We start from the raw sequence: 19,566 nt of genomic DNA on the forward strand, positions 1-19,566 counted from the left end.
CAGGAGTTGGTGTCCTTATTAGAAGCCAACCAAGTTAGAGGAGCATGGTCTGTAAACAGAACAAAAAGGTGTCCCAAGAGATAGTACCTCAGGTTCTCAATAGCCCATTTCATTGCTAGACATTCACTTCCGATAATCGGATAATGACACTCCCTGGGTAACAGTTTCCTACTAATGAAGACGATGGGGTGGTCATGTCCATCGTCGTCAGGTTGGGAAAGGACAGCCCCTAGCCCCACATCGAAGGCATCAGTTTGAAGATGGAAAACCTTAATAAAATCAGGACACCGCAGGACAGGTTCTGTAGTGAGGCATGATTTTAAATGTTGGAAACTGGCCTGTTGGGTGGCTGTCAGGCAAGATATCTTGGACGGTAGTTTTTTTTTTTAAGGAGGTCTATGAGGGGGGGGCGGCTAAAGTAGAATAACGTGGTATAAATCGGCGATAATACCCTATCAGTCCTAAAAAGGTACGGAGTTCTTTTTTTGTCTTGGGAGTAGGAACTTGCTGGATAGCTTCTATCTTGCTTTTCTGGGGTCGGAGCTGGCCCCTCCCTATAAAGTACCCAAGATAAGCGATGTGGTCATAACCCAGATGACACTTTTTTGGATTGGCTGTGAGACCGGCTGAGTATAAGGCATGGAAAATTTCATTGAGATGGACAAAATGGTCTTCCCATGTTTCACTGAAGATCACTATATCGTCTAAATAGACGGCAGCAAACTTTAGGAAAGGTCTTAAGAGGCGGTCCATCAACCTTTGAAAAGTGGCCGGGGCCCTGTGGAGGCCAAACGGGAGTACAGTAAAGTGGTAAAGTCATGAATGTGTGGAGAAGGTGGTTTTTTTTCCCCGATCGACTGGCGCTAGGGGCATTTGCCAGTATCCTTTTGTTAGGTCAAGTGTTGACATATATTGGGCTTTGCCTAACCATTTAAGGAGGTCGTCCACTCTGGGAATAGTGGAAGTATCAAATAGGGAAATTTAATTTAGACGGCGGAAATCAATACAGAATCTTACAGAACCATCTGGTTTTGGGACAAGTACTACGGGAGAACACCAAGGACTTGTAGATGGCTTTATTACTTTCATGTGTAACATAGATTGTACCTCCTGTTCAATTAAATGTCTGCGGGCCTCTGGAATGCGATATGGACGTAGTCGTACCACCTGCCCCTCAGGGGTTCTTATGTGATGTTGGATTAAGTGTGTTTTACCGGGTTTGCCTGAAAAAAATGCACTATGTAGTCTCAAAAGGTCCTTTAATCGTTTTAGTTGTTCTTCTGTGAGGTCTGGGTTAATATGGGGTGTATCTATGTCTATATCTGTACTGGTGGGATACAATTCAATGTCTAAGGGTTTCTCAGGAGTTATTAAGAATCCTGTAGCCGACAGATTTGGGATGTTAACGGGTTCTTCCCAATTTTTTTGTCAGTTGAAGTGGTAGATTTGTGTTCTTTTTGGGTTCTTGGATATTTCTACCAGGTAAGTAACAGGTGAGACCGCTTTTAATATAGTATATGGACCTTGCCACTTGGCAAGGAGTTTATTGTCTGAACAGGGCCGTAATATAAGAACTTTATCGTTAGGCTGTAAGTATCGTGGTTTTGACCCTCGGTCATAATATCTTTTTTGGGTATCTTGGGCTTTTTCCATATGTCTGCGTACGTCCTCCCACACTGTCTGTAGGTGGTGTTTCAGCTCGTGTACATAATCTAATAAGGGTTTTTCTTCTTCTCCCTCTTCCTCCCATATCTCAGCTGCCATATCTAACAGGCTACGGGGTTGTCGTCCAAAGACGAGCTCGAAAGGACTATGTCCGGTAGATGCCTGTTCATGTGATCTTATGGCGTAAAGGACTAAAGAAAGTTTTTGGTCCCAATCTCGCCCAGATTCTGAGACCGTTTTCTTTAATAATGTTTTTATGGTATGGTTGTATCTTTCCACCAGACCCTCCGTCTGGGGATTATATTCAGAGGTCTTAATTTGTTTGACTCCTAAAGCCTTACAAATATTGGCCATTAAAGCAGACATCAATGGTGTCCGTTGGTCCGTTAGGATTTCGTTGGGAAACCCTACCCTGGCAAAGAAGGTGATCATAGCTTGGGCTACGTTTTTAGTTGTCATGATAGTAAGAGGCATAGCCTCAGGATACCGGGTGGCATAGTCTACGAGCACAAGAATATAAGTGTGTCCTTTGGTGGATGGGAGAAGGGGGCCTACTAGGTCCATGCCAACTCTAGAAAAGGGGACCTCAATGATAGGTAAGGGTTGGAGGGGTGCTTTCCTTTGGTGTCCTGGATCTATGAGCTGACATCGGGGACATTGGGTACAGCACCGCCGTAAGTGCGCATATACCCCTGGCCAATAAAATCTTCGTAATAAATATTCTTCCGTCTTTTCCCTCCCGTAATGTCCCCCTCCCGGTTGATTGTGGGCCAGAAAGAGTACCTGTGGGCGGAAGGGTTTGGGTACTACTAGTTGACGTTTCTCCTCCATCGTCCCGTTTGACGACTCAGTACAGGAGATTTTTTGGGACAAAAAAGTACGGACCCACCTTGTTAGTACTCTCTGTTTTAGTCGTTTTCCAAGCGTTACGGAGAGAGGGGTCTTCCCGTTGACTAACCCGGTAGGAAGGTGAGGGAGCTGGTATTGTGGCTACGACTTTCTCTGTAACTTTTTCTTTTCCGGTATTCCTATATTGTTGCTTTATGTATCTTCTCTCTCTTCTGGTGGGTTTATGTCGGCAGGGTTTTTCCTCTATATGGCTGCCAGAAAAAGGGGCCTCAGCCCACCAGGAGTCTGCTGCGATTCATGATCTTACCCTTTTTAGTAATTCTGGGAAGTGTTCATAATCAGTTCCTAATATACAGTCTTCTACCAAACGGTCCATGACAACCACTGGTAGTGGATCCTGTTGTCCTTCCCATTCTATCTGTACTATGGACAGTGGGTAGTTACCTTTATCCCCATGTATGCAGCAGATAGAGACCCATTGGTGGGTCTGTTGACCTGATAGATCCACTACATTGGCCCTTATGACGGATTGACTATATCCTGAATCTATCATTGCTAGGAGAGCTTTCCCATTAACTTTTATTTCCTGTCTGTATCTTGAGTCCCACCCTCCTGTGCATAGGACTCTTCCCCTTGTGACTCCTATCTCCATAGGTTCTGGTTTGTCTCCTTTCCGAGGACCCATTCGAGCTATATGTCCCCACTCACCATAGCTGTAACACTGTGGTTGTTGTATAGGTGGGTGGTCTCCCATTTTGGGAAGTCCCACGTCTTTGGAGGTTTTCCTGGGAAGAGTTTGTAGAAGTATGGGGGATGACTTGGTAGTTGGTTTGGGAATCCCACCCTTAAATTCAGTCGAGCAATGGTAGGCACAGGCTAAGTCTACCGCCATAGTCGTATCGACATTCGGGTGTTAACGTATCCAATTTCGGGTGGATGGAGGGAGGGATTCTAAATATTTGTTCCAAAATTACCGCATTTATAACATCCTCCCTCTCTGTTCCTAGAGGGCCCAGCCACTTCAGTCCCAAATCTTTTACCTTGTAATACAGTGTCAGAGGGTCTTCCGTGGGACCCCATTTAACTTTCCGAAACCGGAGGCGGTAGTACTCTGCGTCATGACCCACTCTCTCTAATATGCTCTTTTTAATGTCTTTATATGGTGTGGTACCATCTGGATTTGCAGCCTGGTAGGCAGTTTGGAGAATACCTGTCAGTAATGGGGCTACGTATTGACCCCAGTGCTCTTCAGGCCATTGGGCGGAGGAGGCTACACTTTCAAAGTTGGTAAAGAAAGCGCCGGGATCCTCCCCATCCTGATATTTTTGGAGAACCGAGCTAGGCACATTAGGATGAACCTTGCTGGCTGCGATCGTGTCAGTGAGCTTTTGGAGGGCCGTTTCGTGTACGAATTGATTGTTGGCCATGATAGTGGCCTGGCTCTTTAACGCGCTCTGTAGGGCCTCTCTATCTTCTTTCGCCTCCCTCTGATGAGCCTCCCATACTAGCTGAAGATGGCGCTGTCCTTCGGCTAGCTGCTGGATCATATACTCCAAAGTGGGTTTTTCCCCCATGCTCGCTTTTGGGTTTGTCCTCTATCGCACACTGAAGCCCCACTTCTGGCACCACTGTGGCGATAGTAAGGACTAAGATACTCTGTTAGGGTGTGAAACGAACGTCTTTATTATTTTAGGTATCTGTGACAGTACTCAGAGGTATAGGAACTGTTGATTCTTAACCCTATGCTGTTTCTTCTTTTCCAGGACTCCTCTTGACAGGTGAAGGTAGTCTCTGTGGGTTTCCCAGATGGACCGGAAACAAGAGGAACGGAAATATGGGTAAGTCTGGGGTTTTTTCTGGGGTGATAAAAGTTTGTGTCGGGGAGAGAGAGAGAGAGAGAGCGGGAGAAAGGGAGAGTCCACTCCCTAGAGTCAAGTGATATCCTAGAGGTCAGAACGGAAAAAGGGTAAGTCACCTCTGTGTGCTCTTTATACACGTCAGGTTTATTCTTTTATAGTGCTCTAGCTCTTCTTTTTAGTGCCCCTATTCAAATCCCTTCTCCCCTCTCCTCTTGCCTGCCTCCCCTCTCGTCCTCCCCTCACTCCCCTTTTCCCCTCTCACGCAGCCCTCTCCCTCCCCGAGTTTAATTTTAAACTGTCCTTTAGAAAGGACCGTACCTGGTGTAGCCACGTCCCTCCTGGGACATGGCGGAATTCGCGACCTTCTGCAGGCTCTTCCTTCGTTGTAGTGTCCTTGACACTAAACGTCTTCGGTGTCTCTGGGGTTGTTCTTTCTTCTTCTTGGTTTCCGTCTTCGTCTCCCTTCTTGTCTCCTCCGGCGTCTTCCATATTTGGAACCTACCTCGCGTGTATTCCCTCGTCTCTTTTAATTCTCTTGGGAACCCGGATATCCGGGTACCCAGTGACGCTGATCGCGTCCGCGTTGTCCTGGCGACCTTGTAGGGGCGCGGGAATCCGCCCACTAGGATTCCCGACACCTTCGCGTTTGTCGCACGGGTAAGGAAATCGGGACTCTGTTCCCGATTTCGCCCGTGATATAGCCGGTACTTCCAACTGCCGGCTACAGCTACCAATTAATATTTCTGGAGAATACCATTTGGTAGTTGGAAGGAAAGGAGAAAGTGTCAAGATTGCAGTTCATGTTGTCTTTCAGAAAGGGCCAGACTTTTGACACTCTTCCAGATCAAGGTCAGGTGTCGCTATGATAGTCAGGTGTACACTTCTCACATCTCTTGATGTCTCAGTTGTGGATGCTCCAACTTGGAAATGACACTGTTGTGAGGAGCATCACCCAAGACAAAGGCTAAGTATGGAAGTCAGCCTGAGGAGAACACACGAAAAGTGAAGAGATCCAAATTAGTTCTGAAAATGAAGACTGAGAATGCATATCTCCTTCCTGCTGTGCCTGTACAAGAGTGGGAGCTCAAGACCCACGTATTGTTACAGTCCCAACTTCTCTATGGCCAAAAAGAGTGGTGCTCCAAAGAGTACCCAGAGGGCTACTGTACAACCAGAGCTAATGTCTGCCTCACAGCCAGTTTCCCCAGAGGTGAGGGGACATAACCTGGAGTCTCACCTGGAGAAGAACTGCTTTCCCGGTCCTGGATTCTTGGGCAGTCTGGCTTGGACCAAAAAGAAAGGAGCAAGGTGACTCAGCAGAAGCTGTTGGTATGGACAAAAGCTGATTACCCTGGTGCTGTGGTCTGTACACCAAGGACTCTAGAAGGTACCTGAATTTGAGCAAGCCACTTTGCATCACAGCTGTAGTGTGCCTAAGCAAATCCCATCTATATCCCTACTGTCGCAGCCAAGAAACTAGCCCGAATGGGTTTCTGTGGCATCACACTGCTGAAGAAGGGACTGGCATTATTTTGCGGTACTGGTTCACGTGCCTAAAGTAACTGTCACCATGACCACTGAACTTGTGCTGTGCCACATGAACAATGCCACCTAGAAGAAGTTGCTAGTGCCTCCAGACACCCAGTCTGTATATGCTTAAGCACTGATTGCCCATGGCGTTAACTCCGTGTGCCCAATCGGATCCTGCCATTGCGGAAAACACTCGACCCTGAGACCTGTGTTTGGAATGAGGACTGCATTACCACCTTGCCTCAGGGAGACCCATCAACTTTCACCAAGACTCAGAGGACCAGTGGATGGAAGTGCGCTGCAACCATCGGGCCGAACTGCTCCAGACACAGTCAACCGCAGGAAAGAGCCACCACTGTCTCCAGAACACTGTCATGCAGCTTTCGCTTGCCCAATCCCAGGTGGACATCCAGGTGACTACTACATCTGGCAAACATGGAGTGAGAGTAGAAGGCTGACCTACCGCAGCCCAGAGAACATCAGGCATTGAACACTGGTTTAGCACTACACAGACATAACTTACGCGGGGAAGCACTACACCTTTACCCTTCTCTACACCTGTAGGACACTAGTATATGAGAGTAGCAGAAGGGGGTAGAGTTTGGGGGATGGGGAAGGGGATTCCCAGCTGTATTAATCTCACAACTGCATTTGATTATGTGTATTAACGCGCAGTATTGTGTTGTATTGTGTAATAATGAACTTTGCCTTCTGCTAAAAGGACTGGGACGGGCAACCGAGTTATTGCTTTACTGGGTGCCTGTTGAGCTCCGATACGGTTATACTCCAAAACTAACCTCCCAAAGAAGCCTGTAAGCACTCGCTATCACTACAGTAAAGTGCTGAAGTAGTTGTACTTGTCCCAATTTGCAGAGTCACAGTAGGACAAACCTTATAAGAAGCAAATGACCCCAGACCTCAAGGCTGTGTCCCAGTTACTATTGCCTACACCATTGCACTTCTGAACATGGTTAGTCACCCTTTATAGGTAATGGTCATAACTCTCTACAATGTAACACTGCAGCCATATTTGTTCAGAGGGTTACCATCTGAGGAAATACATTACTGTGGGTTCCAACTTGAAAGCGCAAAAGTCAACTTGCAAGCACAATATGCAAACAATTACTGCTGTAATTTCACAATGACTCCGTAATGGGCTAATATTTTCAGCCACTGACTCCTGTGTTCTCCCTCTTCCAAAGGAGAAAAACTGTTTTTGATAAAGAAAGGTGACTGCTACTCCCGACTGAGGCAGATGGGTCCCCATTAGACAGTTATATTTTTTACCCACAAACACAAGACCTTCTATCATCATATCCAGATCTTTTAAGCATGGAGGTGCATGGGTCCTTGAATACCTTTGCTGAACAGCTACAAGTGCACAATACTACTTCAGCCAACCAATTAGATACTTGGGAAAACATCCAGCTACCTAGCACTTTTTCTCCTCATTACTATGGTTGTACAAAAAACTGGGGATTTTATTTGTTAACTTCAGAAATTTTTTACCAGCTTGCTTTCTAACGTATCTCCTCTCTTTAGCTCCTTATAGAAAAGGCAAACGGAGCAGAAGACTCTTCCATAAGTTAATAGAATTCCCCAAGGCATCTGGTGCAAAATCTTTGAAAAGACTGTGCCAAAATCCATAAGCTTTCAGAATGCCATCCCTGAGCCATTGCCTTTTTCATTACAATCATAATAATTCCATTTTCCACACAAACCACATATTCTTGACAGATTGCTGCAAGAGTGGAAGGGCTAAATCCCAGTGGAATACTTGGTATAATAGTTCCAATCAGAGGTTGTAAACCTCTCAGAACCATCCAAGAGAGACACCAGTACAGTAGGAGAAGGGAGAAGATCCAGGAGCAGAGGAAAAATCATTCATGTGTGTTTATCAACTGGATATATAGGCTACTGGGTTCCAGTACTGATAAAATGATAGAAGTCAAAAGGTTGGAACCACTGAATTACAGCATTATCATCATCTATGGTGCAGACTGGTTGGCAAAATCATCAATTTGGTCGCTGCCACTGGTCAAGTGGATGAAGCAAGTGTCATGTGGTTGACTCAGGCCGTGAATGATCACAATGATAGATAAAAGGATAGCGTGGGTCTTTAAGGGGGGAGCAAGTTTGGTAATGACGTCTTCTGTGTTGTTTTGGGAGCTAACTAGGGGACCATTAACAATACGGTGCTGTAGGGTCTTAATGATCAGGAATGCCTAGCACATAGTTGCTAGCTTGGGTGAGGTAAATCAAATTTACATTGTTTTCTTCCATAACAAAGCAGATACTTATAAGGATTTGCCTTTGTGGGTTTACAAGATGAAGAGTCAGGTGCACTCTATAGATTGTTCTGCTCATCTTGGGGATTGTAGGAGAAGATTTTACAGATTTAACTAATAGCAGAATCTCGACTAGAGAACAGGCAGTAGATGGACTGGAAGTAAGGTAATTACTAAAATTAATCTTTATTCATGTTTTCCAAGCTGTACAGCTATAGTTCCAGTCCTGCATATTCTTTAATCAAACCTACCATAGGTTGATTTCTCAGACAAGGGGAAGCAGAATAAAACTCCCCTGACTTTCCTATCCAATATAAACCTACAATGAAACATCTTAGGTGTTTCATCCCGACAAAAAGGAAGCCTAATAAATGAAAAATCTTACCTCTGCCAACTACTTCTTTAAGAAGACTATAGTTTGAAGTATGTTTCCTCCAGAGATTCTATTAATTGGGAAAAACTCTCTAAAAGACAGTTCAGTCAGAGGGCGGGCACATGAGATGTAGTGAAAGTCTAAAAGGTGACCACAGAGGGTGGAATTTAAGCCTAACCCTCTAATTGGCCTGCCAAAAGGAACTATCATTGCACACGCTACATAGACTGTTCTAGCTCCCCAACACTGCCCCTCGCTGTGCTGGACGTTAAGGCAATCATTCAAAAGTAAGCTCATCTATGAATGATCGAAAGCTGGAGAAATTGGATTTTCTCTGTAAAGAATATATCCCATCCTTATGCTGTTTTATTATGTTTTTTCCCAAAACTGGGAAGTTGCCTGGCCTCAGATAAGTAAATCTTAAGAACTCCCATAACAGTGTTGAGGTTGAGTCCACCCTGGAAGTAGCAGTACCATCTTACCAGGGTGCTATGAGGTGGCCAATGATGAAGCATGCCACATTATGTGGATGAGACCACCTCAGCCAACATGTTTATATTGGTCAGTCACCTGGGTCTGTGGATGTTAGGTGGGGAGACATCAGCCATCCTTGAATAATTCCGCACTGCATTGATTGCGTTTTTATGGCTGGAATAACCAACAGTACTGACAGTTGCTCAAATTATTGATTTTCTGCTTTTAATCTTTCAGGATTTATAGGTAACAATCAATTAAGAACAAATAAAACAGAGTTTAGTTTTGAAATTAAAACGAACTACATCTCTCAAATTCTTTGTAGATTCTTCTCTGAGGGTAGCAAGGTTTAAAATTACTATGATGTACAGACATCAAAGCAGATTTACAAAACGAGAATTCGGCTATACCAAGGTCACTGCTATTTTTTCCAGTAAATCTTTTGATTACATTTTAAACATAAACATCCATTGGGTTACCTGCTTGTGAGAAATTAGACAATTACTAAAACAGTCATTCTAGGAACATTTCCAATTTTCCGATTAGCTCATCATTAGGCTCTAATGAACCTATTGCAGCACAGCTTAGGCAGGGACGCATTACACTCTCAACCAAGCTTCTCCTTCCCTTCCCCAACTTCAGTAGCTGGAACTCTCCCACCCACCACTTCTCTTTCGGCATTACTGCATAACATGTTGTTGGATTCAAAATGTGAAAGTTGTATCTTCATCCTGTGTACCAAGTTCAGAGAAACAACTATGGCCTTTCTCTGACCCACAACATCCAGAGCCCTCTCTATATTGAGGTCACATTTTAGCATAGATACATGAGTCAAGAATAGGTCATACTTGAAAGAACTTTTCAATACCCTGTTTGAGAGATTAGGGGGACACCTAAACACCAACATAAGGGAGGTCTCAAAGGTATGATCACATCTCACATCAGACACAAGAACATCTGACAAAGATATTTCTGATTTATAAGATGAGGAAACTGGATACAAGCTCCACCTAAACATTAAATCGTTTTCATGACTGAACAAGATGCTCATAAGGTGGCAGGACTTGAGTCAAATAGGTGGCGATGTGACAGAACATACATTCATTAACTCTTCATTGAATAGCTAGCTCTTTTTCAGTTGGTTACAATAAAACAGAATGGGAAGAGAAATATTGAGATTGAAACCTCATGGAGCATCGTATCTGTGTGGTGGTGACCTAGACATATATTGCAAACCAGTTCCAATTTCTAATGGTAATGAATGGATAAAAATCACAGTCAAGAAACACAACCCAATGGATGTAATGCCCAAATTAATTTCTGATTTTGGCGAGCATTTCTGGGCTGCATTTCAGTCCATTGTTTTGTGCCTACCATTCTACTCTGAAAAGAGGCCCATCTTATGAAAGTCACTACTGACCATGCTTCTTATGGGAACAATCCATCCCCATACAGGCAGGTAAGGTCCAGTCCAGAAGGTAACACAAACAACCCTAAAACCCTTTCGGCCCATCACTATGGTGCAGCTTTAGTTCTGTGGTTACTTGTGTTCCGGTTCAAAGGGAACCTGGTCAGGCAGCTTGGGCTGGACTGTTCTTATCAGAGCAGGACCAAGACTGATTTGCATATGGTTGGTTCTTGTCTGTGGTGGCACGGGGGGGAGAGGGTGGGAAGGGGAGGCGGCAAAAAGACGCACAGGGATGGAACCTCAAGTGGCTGAGATGAATTCAAGTTTTCAATCCATCACTTTTTAGTGTGCCTCCGAATCAAATCTAGGCATAGAGATCAACCTTTAACATCATGGCCTCTGGATTCCCTCCAAGCTTAATTCCCAAATACGGATATGGATCTATGTATATATATCTGCAGCATAACATCAAGCGTTTTAGAAATATTAGATACCCACGTGAGGCTGAAGTTCAATTCAACACACAGGTATCTTAAATATTGGGGCATACTCAGATTAGCCCTGGGTGTGCACGTTTCTGGCCCAAAGGACATAATTACTGACTGATGTTAGGTGTGCATTCATTGAATCCGTGTGGGAAACATGTTACCTGTCAGTGCAGACTGGTTCAGCATTTAAAATGAAAGTTCTACATCACATGTAGGAGAATATGCTTTGTGCAAAACCTTTGAAAAATCCTTAGGAGAGGGTATTAATTCTACACTCAGTTGTTCTGATCTGCGCATTTCATGATGAGTAGGATGGACATATGTTGTGTGGGTTTTGTGAGCATAAAATGTTAGTCTCAACCAAATTCAGTGCAGTAGATCAGTAGAACAATTATTTAAAACATTAAGCATATTTACTGAACTCTATTATCATAAAATCTATATATATTACTCAAATCAGGGCTCGAATACCAGCATGGGTGAGATTTCACTAGGTAAAAAACTAAAAGTGGGAAACTTACTTCAAAAAATATCTTTGGCCAGAAGGGGTCTTTGCCATCTCCCAGCCAGGTGGCAGGGGAACATCATCTGGGATCTCAAAAGATGACTGGCGGAGATGTTGAGAGGAGGGAGCAGGTCCTGAAGGTGCCATTAATCCTGATGAAGTAAGTGCACCGGGAGAGACAGCACCTAGTTGCAGTGAAGCTGGAGATGAATGGGCTCGGACATGCTGGGGGGTCAACGCTCCAGCTGAACCGCCATCAGTGCTAGCCTGCAAACAGTAAAAGGAGGAGTCCATCAAGATATATTTCTTTACACAACAAAAGCTTATTAAATTGTATTATATATGCTGAGGCCATGCTGTGGCAAACGCACACAGGTTCTGTCTGGAAGAATCGAGCCAGAATGCCTTAGGCAGCTCTCTAAAAACCCACTGCTCTATACACGTAAAGTAAGACAAGAGAGAGGGAACTGAGTCAGTGGGGATTTGACAAATACCTCCTCAATCAAAGGCAAATAAACCTATTTTAGTCACACTAACTGAGGCATCTAAAAAAAAAAAAAAAAACTACAACTTTCAAAACAAAAACTGAAAAATAATACAACCGGTTATAGCTAAATCTGTTGTAAATTGGCAGCTGTTGATGCGATAGCCGAAACCATTTAACTGAAACAAAGAAGAGCCCAGTATGATGACCTCAAGCTTTCGCTGATCACAACAGACATCTCTTGCGGCTCCTATTACAGGACTCTGCCCCAACGACTTGAAATAAAAATCAAAGGAGCCGGGGAAGAGGGGTTCAAAGGATCATGTGCAGTTGGGAGTTGTCTGCTAGCTGTGGGTTGGATATTTAATTTGGATGTAGTATATCTTTAGAAAATAAACTTTGTTGGAAAAACAAGCTTAACATTATGTTTTTTTGCAATTAACACCTTAATACGTTAACATAAAAAGTTAAATTCACTTTAAAAAAAAAAAAGCTGAACTAAAGTTATGATTACAAATGAAAATTGAAAACAATTTTGAAATTCGCTTATGTAACTCTGCAATACACAACTTCAACAATCATGAAAACAATTACTTGCACACCAAATACAGTACTTATGGTTTCACCGCATTCGTACCAGTAAGATCTAAAAGGACAATGTATTTAAATAACACACTTAAGCCTATAAATATTACTACATTCATACTCCTGTTTTTCATAGTATTAATGACAATGTCATATGCAATCTCATCTGTATTACTTACATTTTTAATTGCATTGGTCACATCTGGGGTGAGATCATGAGCACCACATTTATTGTTGGAGTTATGGTTTGCATGTCCAAATATTTAAGTTCTTCAGGGTATTTTATCAGACAGATGTCTGTACTATTATAATTGGTCAAGGTGTTTGGTTTCCATGGTGTGTGGAGTCCTAAGCCAAGGCTGTCCGTTTTTTTTTCAAAAGGGAATTAGAATATACAAGTTCCTAAACAGATCTCACAGCGAGATTTTACACTATTGTGGCTTGATTTTCTAGGTCTAGAGCGGATGTGTACCAGGAGGTCACGTGAATGGGACTCTTCTTTAAAGGTGAATAATGGATTTGCTAATGTCATACTGACTGTGTTTAATAGATGTCAGTGGTGATTAATCAAACATTAGATATTATTTGAGAACCAACTAAGAGCTCTGGCCTCTTGAAATCTATCTGTGGGCTTTTAACCATGCCCATCACCATTACTCGTTCATGGGCTTGCCTTTCAAAAATCCTTCATCAACATCAGTAAATGCTTTATGTTTGTCCCTCCTTGGAGCAGTGTTGTTACAGCCTTGGCCATCAATCCTGTTACATGGATAAGTGCACCTTTGACGATCTGTTTGACTGCGAGCAAACTTTTCCTTTTGTGTCTCTCCTTTGTGTCGCACTTATGCTCATGGCGGCTGTGGCACTTTGAACTGGCTTGCTTATGTCAACTGTTCTACTTCTTATTTTCAATTTATGTGGCAAGAAAAGTCCAGTTAGGAATTTACAACGCTAATAGCTCTAAGTCAAGCAAACGTGTGACCCATTGCATTGCAAATGCTTGTTTAATATGCATACGGAATGGGTTAGTATCGGGATAGATATGTTTAACCTCAAACCTATGCATGCAGAGAGAGATTGGCCATATTGGGTGTGGAAGTTCTCCTGATAGAATTCCCAGTGATCTGCAGAAATCACTGGACCACATCCTGAAAAGAAAATTCAAGTTCTCTGTCATGGCTAAGGTAGCACACTCCATTAAGGACTTTAAAGAGTGCCTCAACATCCATGCCTCTGAGGATATCGATGGAGGAATCAAATAGAAGGTACTCAATGAGGCTGAGCACATCCTTGGTATCCTGGCAAAATAAAGGCATAGTTTTCAACAGGGGGTCTTGAAAACATACCAGTGAACTGTGGTAAAGGTTGCAGCATGGATGCTACCCCCAGAACTATGGGTCCTCCTGGAGGTAGTTAGTACTCATAGTGAGCATCATAGGAAAGATACAGAAATATGGTATGGTAGGATTTTCTGTCTAGGAAAAATCAGGTTGTTTTTTTGTAATGCAACTGTTGGACAGCCCCTCTTCTATTAACTGTTTGATGTTGAATTTCAAATTTTGAGGGTTGGATCTCCTGCGATGTGGTCATCATTTAACAAGTTCAGATATTCCTCCCTGTAATCAAAAGGTGCAAAGTAACACAAAAGTGTCCACTTTGTCAGCTGATTCAATCACTTCAAATTCTGTGGATAATGATTTTATAACCTCTATTTCACAATTACAAAAACAATTTGAAATGGGGATCTATGTCTACATCTTTGCTGACCGTCTGTTCAAAGGTGGTCAATTCAAAAGGGGAGGGGGAAACCCTGTGTGGATGAGGGATGAATGGATATTTCTTGTTGAGTCCACTGTTGTAAACTACAGGGCCTTTTTCATTGATGGTAAAAAAAAAAAAGAACACTTGGGCCTCATTGTTGAAATGAGGGTTGATCAGTGAGCCCTTTCTTCTTGAGTGGCCTTGTGCCAAAAAAAGACCGTGTTTACCTGGGTAGTGGTAGAGCATACTATCAATGGGGTCAGGTGGAAAGGGCCAAGGTCTTTGTGGCCAGTAGGGAAAGGGTAGTCCAAAGCATGGAGGCTGAGCAAATCTAGACTGGAATCTCATGAAGCCTCATCCTGATGTTCAGTGTGTAGGACCTTGTTCAGTTTTTTTACCCACCATTACTGTCTTCAGAACAGGGGGGGGTGGGGGGGGGTGGGGGGAGAGAGGTCATTCATATTAAAGGAATATGGTTTTCTCGTTCCAGGTACTGCTGCACAGAGCTATGTCTTACAGCAGCTAGTTTTGATATAGTCCTGCTTTGTCGCCTCCCCACTGACATTTAGGTGAGAATACAACATTTGCCTTGGCAAGACAAAATTTGATTTAGCTTTTATTGCCATGGAGGGAGGCAGTGGGTAAGTCCGTTCATGTTTGAGTGCTCATTTCACCACAGTGGCACTTATTTTTGTTTAAACAGAAAATGAGAATACATATACAGTAAGTTGTTTTCAATCTCTTGGCCTACCTTACGCCATCTAATAGGCCCATCTATGATGGAAATTGTGTTCCTCCTTTGGCCTGACGGGCACAGTATCAGTATATTGATAGAGCTTTAATTGACATTCAATGATCATCGTGCTACTACCTGATGCACAGCAACAATAGAGACCCATGAAGAAAGCCCCAAGCATGTATTTTGGGCTATTTTAAGGGCTGAAACATGCCAACCTATTAGGAAGGCTCAACAATTCTTTTACCATACTGCTTTTAATATTACAAACAGGAGACACAAAAAGCCATTTGTCTACCATTAGGTACTTTTAGTTGTCCTCTCCACTCTTTCACATATAGCCCACACCAGGGCTTTTTGGTCCCCACAGACATGCCATGGCATCCTGGATACCTACAGAGCTCCCTCATTCTTGAAGAGTGTAGCCTATAGAGAAAGAATCCCACCACTATTTCGAGGAAGAGACCCTAGATGAAGAATGCCATCTCTGGCTGGGTAAAGGTTTTCATCTTTAAAAACAAACTATAACACTCCTATTAATTAGGTTTGAGATTTTATGACTACAAATGGTAATTTCATATTGTGCACACTGCCTTAATTTATACAGTGCCATATTTAGCTGGTAGAAACACAAGCTACCTTCTCATGTAAAGCATGACTACTTATGGCAAACAGTAACTTGCTTGACATTTTGTATAAGCAGGTTGCCTTTTTTTGTTCTCTCTCATAACATTTAACAGGCTCCTTAAAAGTAAAGCAAGGTGATGTGGCTGATAATCTAGCAAGTGCTTGCAATCTTCTCTTATTATTTGGTACAAACCTATGAGCTGAAGGAATAGTAAGTTTACAATCCTTAATGCAACACTCAACTGAAACTGATGGTTTTATTGAGCTAGGCAACCACCATCCTGTCCCCAAATATACAAAACAATCCCTCGCACCACACCACACAAATAACACGGATGTCCTCATAAATGATATGATCGAAAATTATCAAGTGAACTACATTAAAGACCATATATGCAAAAGAAAAGCTACAAGAACTCACCTCATTGCATTTGCAAAGTGTTCATCAAATATCAATAAACACACTTCTTCAAACTAATTGTATAAAGACAAAGACTTGCAGTGCCACGTAATTACATAAAGAAGAAATTTTGAAATACTAGTTTCCTCTCATTACAATAAAGTTCCACAGTTCTTTTAAGAAAGAAGAAAGACTGCAGTACCACTGATAATAACTAGATGATCTGCAGGCGTTAATGTAGCATTATAGCCCATTGCCGGTTGTTAGACGTCCTCTACTGGAGTTCCAGGTCCTAGCAGCAGGTTCTGTGTAGAGGGCCTTTAATAACAGGCATATCATGGGCAGAAGGGTTATAATGCTATAAGAACATTTAAGCCACAGATAAAAGAACGTTCTACAGGAAGAAAACGAAAGAGCAGCATTTTATTATGGAGCAGGTGGTCTATACAAGCCACCGTTGAGCCTATTCCACTATGGTATTCAATGACACGTTCAACTTTTCAATGTCTTATCAAGTTATTAAGGCCCACTACATGATCCTAATGGTAGAGTGGTAGCATTTCATGGGCTCAAGCTATCCAGTCATTCTTTAGAAGTAGCACAATACTTTCAAACATTTCTAATAGAAAAATGCACCTAGAATGGGAAATAACAATCTTGTATTCAAAAAGACCTATCATTGGGCAAGTTTAAAATTGTCTAACATATTGTTGAAAAATACTTAAGCCTGTGACCAAAGCTAACATTTATTTACTTGTTTCAATTGTATATTTGATCTCTATAAAAAGAAAATACCAGCAAGAATGTTGATTAATGATCAGAGTTGCTTCAACCTTAAATCCCAATCTCATATTGCATGTAGTCATTGATCACATCTTAACTGATGTCATGTGATGCTATCAAAATCAATGTGCTGGGCTATATACAGTGTACTGGGGGAAGGGAAAGCCATGGTTGTTGATTGAAACATAACTGATGAACTGCAGTTTTTCTTAGGATTCTGGTCTGTAGGAAAAAACACTTCCCCATAAGCATAGTTCTGATATTTGTAACATTTCTAAACAATAATAACGATTTACTAATCATAATACTGAACCATATGTTATTTTATATAGATTCAGTACTTGTTTGGGGGTTTTGCCATGAAAATATTTTGTTCCATTTATACTTTCTGTGCAGCAATCTACCCATTTTCAGCATAAAAATGGGCAGAAGGACTGGTCTTGAGTCATGCCCACGGCCCAAAAACTCATCCCAAATACTCTCTGTCTGGCACTGTGAACAAGGTCTAAGCCAGCGGACTCCAAACCCGTTTGGAATAGTACCTTGGGTGAAACTTTCTTTTGTGGTCCCTTTACAACTTTGTTTTGCGAGCAGGTGTTTCCTCCACAAGAGGTGCTTGCAAAACCATACGCTTGGAGTTGGACATTTTACCTGGCACTGAGGTGCTCAGAATACAGAGGCGACCACAACACCAGTATAGAAAGGTGTTGCCAAATCAGCATAATGGCCTAGTCCCAAATCACTCTTACTGATGTGTGACATTTTGTTTTCCACAATGAAGTCTGGTCCTCCTTTTAGTCTGGTCCTTTCCTCAACACTGCCAAAGGTTGGCTCCTGTGACTTAATATGGATTTTGCCACAAAGGAAATAACTCACCAAGTGGACATTCACTATAGTTTGAATTGCTATGAACTACTACTATTCTTGATGCTAGCTTTTTAGTGCACAGCTTTAGTCAAAGACCATTTAAGTATTCTAGCACCTTTTCTTTTTCAGATTCAAAATCTTATACAGACTCTACTCCCTCACAAAGATTCAGTTAAGTTCCGAGACTTATTAACTTTCAGCTTGCTCCTTGTCCTGAACGTATATTTAAGCCTCATGCTCTGCTGGCTTCTTCTCATAAAGTGACCATTTCTCACCATGTTTTAGTATACGACTGTCCAAAAGGGGAAAAACACCAACACATACTCAAAGTGACAAATGGAATTATGGTAAATGCCTGAAATGAAATAAGTTAGCTCCTCTAACATGCTTTCAATTATCAAACATGAAGACTGTCAAATTTATCATGACCTCAACAAAACGGTTGCCTCCACAATCCCTTTGAAAGAGACATGGACATATCTATTTTAGCATATCCCATCTGTCTCAAAGTAAAAATAAGCAATCCGAGTCTCCTATTTCCATTTCAAATGTAAACTTATTTCAGCTTGACCGCACCCATATATTATTCCCTCCACAAAGACACTTCCCAAATCACTGGTCCCAAACAAACCCTCAAATCCCCATGACCAAAACATGTAACCAGACAAACTGGTCCCAGGGTTTCATCCATCTTTTCCAGAGCAGACCTCAATAGAATAATCAACTATGCATGCTGCATCTAAAACACAGCACTGAAACTCAATGTGGACAATGAGAGAGAGTAGTTCTGCCTCTTTTGTCATAAGAAAGGGCTGGTGATCTAGATTTCTAGCATAATATACAAAAGATAGGCTGCTTTAAGACAGAAGTTAGATTATGAGTAAACATTACTTTAAGTATATCAAACCCCCTCTACTGGGCATATCAGTAAACCTCAATAACAGTACTAACTAGACAGCAATTGCACCACAACCTAAAGCAGCACAGTGCCAAAACCTTAAAGCCAATTAAGTACTGCTAGCACTTCACACTCCTATTTCATCCACATCGGACATGATATCCTTATAATAAGCACCTAAACAAAATTGTTAACTAACCACCAACTGTCTTATCAATTCTGTAAAAGGGGTTGGTGCAACGGAAATTTGGCTGTTACCTTTTGTGTCACAATGATAACCTAAATGTGACAGGTTTTGCATTACGTGTGAAGCTCTAACAAGTTGATAAGCAAAGTGGTGCACTGAGAGCCCATGTTAAGGTGAATTCAGGGTAGATTAGTGATCTAATGTGATGCTGTAGAGCTATTTTCATCTAAATAAAATAATTTAATTTGATTCCATGTGTTTTCTTATAGTTTTCATTGCAACGACAATGAGTTTATAAGAGAAAGTGGTTTAAATGGCATATGCTTAATATCAAAAATTGTAGTTTCCCATTATAGATACTGAAATGTACTAACAAGTCGTTTCACTCTGTAAAACGAATATTGGCAAAGCGTATTAGCGGAGAATTTATAATTGCACAGTTTATATGTGCTTTAATTAACAAGAAAAAAATGTCCCACTTTATTTATTTTCTGTCTCAGTTAGCCATATTGATTTACGAGGCCTTTACTTCCAGAATGTGGGAAAGCTGTTTTCTTTTGCTAACGTGTCATTTCTTTACAGCTGTTGTTACCATAAAATGTTAGTTTTGACTATTGTTTTATGCATAGAGAGCCTGAGGAAGTAACCTTGAAATTAGAACACTAAGAGACTGAGCGCATGAACATCTGTTGCAAAGTTGTACAGGACAGCAAGGATGTATGCCTTCCCATGAAGGTAACAGGAATCTTTCCTAATGTTGCAGATGCATGTCGTACGATGGACTATGATTGGAAACTTT

The 19,566-nt window shown here is 42.0% G+C and overlaps 1 protein-coding gene across 4 annotated transcripts in view; it reads right to left on the bottom strand.

Annotated features, from left to right (window-relative positions):
• YAP1 (Yes1 associated transcriptional regulator) overlaps positions 1 to 19,566 on the bottom strand; it is a 223,449-nt gene that overhangs the window by 176,563 nt on the left and 27,320 nt on the right. For all 4 annotated transcript variants that reach the window (XM_069202373.1, XM_069202372.1, XM_069202374.1 and 1 more), the window contains exon 2: positions 11,456 to 11,706. In XM_069202373.1, the coding sequence (XP_069058474.1) occupies positions 11,456 to 11,706 (251 nt within the window). The remainder of the gene's footprint in view (positions 1 to 11,455; positions 11,707 to 19,566) is intronic.

Source organism: Pleurodeles waltl, chromosome 8 (assembly GCF_031143425.1).
Source record: "Pleurodeles waltl isolate 20211129_DDA chromosome 8, aPleWal1.hap1.20221129, whole genome shotgun sequence".
In the NCBI taxonomy this organism is placed as follows: Eukaryota; Metazoa; Chordata; class Amphibia; order Caudata; family Salamandridae; genus Pleurodeles; species Pleurodeles waltl.